At 44.2% G+C, this 6,000-nt stretch overlaps 1 protein-coding gene across 6 annotated transcripts in view; it reads left to right on the forward strand.

The window, feature by feature from the left end:
* CNTROB (centrobin, centriole duplication and spindle assembly protein) overlaps nucleotides 1-5,794 on the forward strand; it is a 29,781-nt gene extending 23,987 nt beyond the window's left edge. For 4 of the 6 annotated variants that reach the window (XM_078155649.1, XM_020966491.2, XM_020966492.2 and 1 more), the window contains 7 exons: nucleotides 2,289-2,547; nucleotides 2,935-3,065; nucleotides 3,317-3,380; nucleotides 3,535-3,705; nucleotides 3,869-4,000; nucleotides 4,439-4,511; nucleotides 5,606-5,794. In XM_078155649.1, the coding sequence (XP_078011775.1) occupies nucleotides 2,289-2,547; nucleotides 2,935-3,065; nucleotides 3,317-3,380; nucleotides 3,535-3,705; nucleotides 3,869-4,000; nucleotides 4,439-4,511; nucleotides 5,606-5,747 (972 nt within the window). In that variant the 3' untranslated portion in view covers nucleotides 5,748-5,794. Of the gene's footprint in view, nucleotides 1-2,288; nucleotides 2,548-2,934; nucleotides 3,066-3,316; nucleotides 3,381-3,534; nucleotides 3,706-3,868; nucleotides 4,005-4,438; nucleotides 4,512-5,605 lie in introns of all 6 variants that reach the window. The other 2 variants (XM_020966493.2, XM_020966498.2) reach the window with 1 other exon arrangement.
* The last annotated feature ends 206 nt before the right edge of the window (nucleotides 5,795-6,000 follow it).

Raw genomic sequence — 6,000 nt, forward strand, 5'->3', positions numbered from 1 at the left:
CCCCAGTTCCTTATCCACTGTACCACATGCTGCCTCTTATTATTTCTTACTATATAATAATATTCCATTCTATTCATATGCTTCAGTTTTTTCAGCCATTCCCTGATTAATTGGTGCACACTTGAGCAGTTCTCTGCTATGCCACAAAGAGTGCTGCTATTTTGGATTGGACCTTGTTTCTGCCTTTGGCTTCCTTGGAATAGATGCTAACAGTGACATTGTTTCGGTCAAAGAGTATAAATAGTTCAGTTAATTTTCTTGTGTAATTCCAAATTAATATCCAGAACAGCTGGATCAGTTTACAGCCCCAACAACAGTGTATCAGTGCACCCCTCTTCCCATAGCCCCTCTAGCAGTGACTGTTCCTGTTTTTGTCATCTTTGCCCATTTACAGGGCATGAGGTGAAACCTTAGTTATTTTTAATATTCATGATTTGGAGCATGTCTTCAAATAATCATTTATAGTTTGCAATTCATCTTTTGAACTCTATCTTTTTGACTTATGATGAAAACTGCTATCTATCTCCAGAGAAAGAACTGATGGAGTCTTACTGCAGATCAAAACATACTTTTTCTTCACTTCCTTTATTTTTCTGGCTTGTTTTTGTTTTTGTTTATTGGGCTGTGCTTTCTTTTACAACATTACTGATGTGGAAATATGTTTTACGTAATTGTGTATGTATAACCTATATCAAATTGCTTGCCTTCTCAATGAGGGAGGAAGAAAGGGAGGGAGAGAATTTGGAACTCAAAAATTTAAAAAAAAAAGAATGTTAAAAAAAACCTCTATCCTTTGACCACTTATCTCATGGGGAATTATTCTACTCGTTATTATCTCACCTGGTTTGTTATTCGTTTCTTTTTTCCCCTTTCTTTTCAAGCTTAGGATAATTGTTGGTTGCACAGAAGTCTTAAGAAATTGTTACATTTTGGGACAGCTAGGTGGCACAGTGCATAGAGCACTGGCCCTGAAGTCAGGAGGACCTGAGTTCAAATCTGGCCTCAGACCAAACACTTGACACTTACTATCTGTGTGACCCTGGGCAAGTCACTTAACCCCAATTGCCTAAAAATAAAAAAAAGAAAAAAATTAAAAAAAAAAGAAATTGCTATCTTCTGTTTTAGAATAGTATCGATTTCTACCTTGTTGAAAATATGACCCTGGATCATTTTCACAAAGGCTATCCCTTTCACTGATTCTTCTCCAGCCTCCTCTTCACTTGGCTCTGATCTTCTTCTTCTCTCTCCCCTTCTCCCCATTTCTTTTTTTTTTAATTTTTAAAAAAATTTTATTAATTTATTTTAATTTATCAGTAATCACTTCCATATGCTTTTGAGTTTAAAATTTTTCTCCCCCTTCCTCCCCCATACCCTCCCCAAGACGGTGCACAATCTGATATAGGCTTTACATTTACATACCCATTAAACCTATTTTCACATTAGTGAAGTTGTAAGTAAAAATTAAAACCAATAGGAGGAACCATCAGAAAGATGAAACAAAACTCAACAGAAGGTAAAAATAAGTGATAGCGATTCGACTTCCATAGTTCTTTCTTTGGATGTAGACAGCATTTTCCATCCTGAGGCCTCTGGAGAGGTCTTAGATCCTCGTAATGCTGAGAAGGGTTCAGTTTAACAATCTTAGTCATTGCATAACGTGGCTGCTATTGTGTACAAAGTCCTCCTGGTTCTGCTCACTTCACTCAGCATCAGACCATATCAGTCTTTCCAGGTTTTTCTGAAGTCAGCCTGTTCATCATTTCTTATAGCACAATAGTATTCCATTACATTCGTATACCACAACTTGCTCAGCCATTCCCCAATTGATGGGCATCCTCTCAATTTCCAATTCTTTGCCACCACAAAAAGAGCTGCTATGAATATTTTTGTACATATGGGTCCTTTTCCCATTTGTTTGATCTCTTTGGGATATAGCCCTAGAAGTGCTATTGCTGGATCAAAGGGTATGCACATTTTTGTAACCCTTTGGGCATAGTTCCAAATTGTTCTCCAAAATGGTTGGATCATTTCACAACTCCACCAACAATGTATTAGTGTTCCAATTTTCCCACATCTCCAACATTTATCATTTTCCTGTTTTGTCATGTTGGCTGATCTGATAAGTGTCATGTGGTACCTCAGAGTTGTTTTGATTTGCATTTCTCTAACCAATAGTGATTTAGAGCATTTTTTCATATGACTATAGATGGCTTTAATTTCTTCATCTGAGAACTGTCTGTTCACATCTTTGACCATTTATCAATTGCCTTCTCCCCATTTCTTCACAGGTCCTTCCCCCTGGTACTCCCAGCTCCTTGACCTCGGGTCCCAGAGAAGCAGAGAAAGAGGAAAGGAGGGCTTGGAGTATGCCCCCTGCAGCAGTGGCTCTGAAGCCAGTATTGCAGCAGAATCGGGAGCCAAGGGAAGAGCTACCTGCAGGCCCTTGTACCCCCTCACCTGATCTCACCCTTCTGCTAGGCCCTAATTTCCAGAGCCAGCATAGCTTTCAGCCTTTGGAGCCTAAACCTGATATTACTCCACCCTCAGGTAACTAGGGATGACCATCACTGGGGTTCCTTCAATGTCAGTTCTCTAGATCTTCCTTGACTCCAGTTCTTTCCCCCTAGAATTTGAATATTTGCTTTTCTAGCCCTGGACTAGTCTCCCTTGTAACAGCCCTCCTCTAAACTTCTCTTCCTGTCCTCTCTCCTTAACCTCACTTCTATCTCTAGACGTTTTCATCTAGTTTTGTGTCTTATCATCTTGTATCTTGTCTCTAATAGGCCCCACCTGAATTATTATCCTCAGCCTTCTCTTTCAAACTCTCTTCCACACCTCCCAAGATTTAGCCTTTCTGCTTTATCTTTGATTTTTACTGCCGTGTGTGTGCCCCTTATGACCCTCGCCACCAACTCATTTTCTTCCCCTCCCCAGCTGGAGGCTTTCCTCCTGAGCACCGAGCAGAGCGGCCATTCCCTGAGGTTCTTGGAGCTAGAGGAGAAGGGCCCCTGGAACAAAGCTTGCCCCCTCCACAGTTGGAAGAGCTGAAGCAGTATCTGCACCAGGTATGGGACTTGCTGAATTATCTCAGGGCTCTTCCCCAGGAATTCAGGAGTCATTGCTCCCTTTCCGGGCCCCCTGTTTCTCCTTGTTTCCGGCTCTCTTTACTGGTACCTTCTTGGAGACACTCCCAGGCTTTAGGTTACTCAGCCCCATCTGATATTTCCATTCCCTTCCCCAGACCACACCCCTCACAGGGACCAAGAAGCCCAATCTGCTGTCTCTTCTAGGGTCCTCTGCCACTTTCTTTCCACAGCTCTTGGAACCAGTGCCCCAGAGCTGTGTGAATCCCACCATTGACCTGCTGCCCCCTAAACCTGGTAAGTCCTGCACTAAGAAGGGCTCCATAGAGCCCAGGGAGGGTAGAACTTCGTTATCGAAAGTGAACAGTGAGGTGCTGAGCAAAGTCATAGAGTTTCTTACTGGAGAATGGCTTTTCCTTGCCTAATCAGCAAAGTTTTAACCCTTGTCCAGGTCCCCTAATGGTCCCCCCTTGGGAGGAAGCCCCTCCACTACCACAGCCCCCACCTCCTGTCCACAAAACTAAAGTGCCACTGGCCAAGGCATCCTGTCTTTTCCGGGTATGTGAGCCCCCTGCAACTCCTCCACAAAGCTGCAGCCATGAAGGTCGCTCCCCAGAAAGAGGTGAGTGGGGTGGGGGGGAGAAGAGGTGAGGTTGAGTGTGGAGTGTGGGGAGACTGAAGTTGGGAGAGGTAGAGACCTTCAGAGAGAGACACATTTGGGGGCAGTGAGAAAACTTGGATTAAGGGTACAGGAGTTACTGGAATAATGATCATGTTTTCCTAAGGTGGAGAGGGGAGACCAATATCCCCCCAGCAACTGGCAGAGCTGTCACGGCTGCTTCGACAGTACCAGGCCCGAGGCAATGGGGGCCCACCTACTGAAGATCTATTACTGTACTTAAGGGGGTCGGAGCATAGTGGGTAAAAGGACTAGATGGGGAAAGGAGGGATAAGACTGTGGGGGACAGGGAGGGACGAGAAGCAGTGGGGCTTTGCTATCTCAGGTCTTGGGTGGTTTGGTCTGTTCAAGGTTGAAAAGCAAGGAGGCAGGCCTGCAAGTTTTTCCCACTGCCCTTCCATATTTCTTCTTGCTCTCTATGCTTCCTCCCTATTCCCTCCTTTCTTCCCAATCTCCCCCACTCCATACCCCTCCCACTCCAAGGCTTTGTCATCCTGACTGCTCAGTTCCCATCATTTCTTTATTCCATTGTCCTCTCCCTCCTGTAATCATTCCTTCCTGCCTCTTGGGATAAGAGGATGTTACTACATCTGTTCTGAGCTGCTGGGGAGCATTCCTCCCTAGGCTGGGGCAGTGTTGAATGTCTCACTGCATTGCTTCTCAATTTGTATGACAGAGTTGAAAGTCGAGGGGATGGCATCCCCAGAAGGAATGCAGACACACGCTTGGGAGAGGTTCTCCGGAAAGAGGTGAGAGAAGAGTAGGGACTAGAGACATTGAGAGGACTCCTGCTAGCTCCAGTCATCCCAAGTCCCACCTTATTGCTTGGCTGACCTTTTCTGTTTGACCATGGTTCTGTTGTGATCTGAGAGGTTGAGACCCCTCAAAGACCAAAGTCCAAGACAGGGTCATCTGGAATGAATTCATGAACTCAAACATTCTTTAAGTCAAGTTGGCAAAAGTTTATTGTTAATGCTATTCAGCAGGCAAAAGTTCTTAGGGAACCTGCAACCTTAGAGGGGTACAGTTGAAGTTTATATAGGATAAACTATAGTAAAACATGTGACAAATATGCTAATTAGGTGATTCAGGGTGGGATTAGGGAGTGGTTAGGGAGTGGTCAATTTTTAAAGGAACATGCACTTTTGTATCTACTATGCTGGTGTTTTCCCCAGAGTTCACCAGGAAAAAGCCCAGTGGCGGGTTGGGGGAAGAGAGGGGGGGACTGGGACATGGAGATGTGGTTTTAGGCCTGCTACATCACTAAGTTAACTAGCAGTCAGGGTGACTGAGAGTTGCCCATTCTGCCACTGATCAGTGTCTTTTTTGACAAGGTAGATGTAGGGAGTGTACATATATGTCTTAGGTCTAGAATGCATATAATGAGGATTCCAGGATGTAGATAATGAGGTAAGGCGGTGGTATAGATAGTCCATTGGGCATATAATAAGGATTCCAGGATGTAGATAATGAGGTAAGGCGGTGGTATAGATAGTCCATTGGGTATGAATGTCTTTATGACCCAGTACAAAGCCATTCAAGTTAATAATTCCTTCAGGTGCCGTTTGTAACTGCACCAGGGAGAGAGATAAGTGTCTTGCTGGGGCACACTCATGAGTAATTGCTAGGCACAGTGTCCTTGGGCTAGGGGAAAGCTGCCAGGGATAGTGTTTCTGAGGCTAGGGAGAAATTGGGGTCCAAGCACAGGCACCCAAGCACCCCATAAGTTCCTCCGTCCCCTACCTCTCCTTTGACTTTTAGTGGGGATTGGGAGGTCAAGGGTGTGTAAAATACCTAAAACTGACATTTGTCTTTTTCCTTCAATTCATGGCTTCCTTCTCAGGCTTCATCTCGTCGACCTACCAGTACTCATAAGGCTGAGAAACCAGTGGGCAGGAAGAAAAGTGGCCATCCTGCACCAGGCAGTGCTAGGAGTCGAAGTGGAATCTGGAGATAGCCCCTGTATTCTACTCCCGGTCCCTTAACATTTTTTAAAAGAATTGTTTTATTTAATAAAAACTGATTGGTTGTATATGAATCATTTGGGAATTGGGAAAGTGGGTAGATTAAGTATAACTCCGTGAAAAAGACAACAGTCTCTGTGTGAAAGAGCAGTCTTTGTCAGTATTAGGCTGGGCCACTGTCTCGGTTTTGATGTTGCAAGAAAATCAAGACCTGCAGGTCAGTCCGTAGTTAAACAAAAGGAAGTTTCCTTAGGTATAGAACTGAAGGGATCAT

This window comes from Phascolarctos cinereus, unplaced genomic scaffold (assembly GCF_003287225.1).
Source record: "Phascolarctos cinereus isolate Bilbo 61053 unplaced genomic scaffold, phaCin_HiC Scaffold_5;HRSCAF=322, whole genome shotgun sequence".
NCBI lineage: Eukaryota > Metazoa > Chordata > Mammalia > Diprotodontia > Phascolarctidae > Phascolarctos > Phascolarctos cinereus.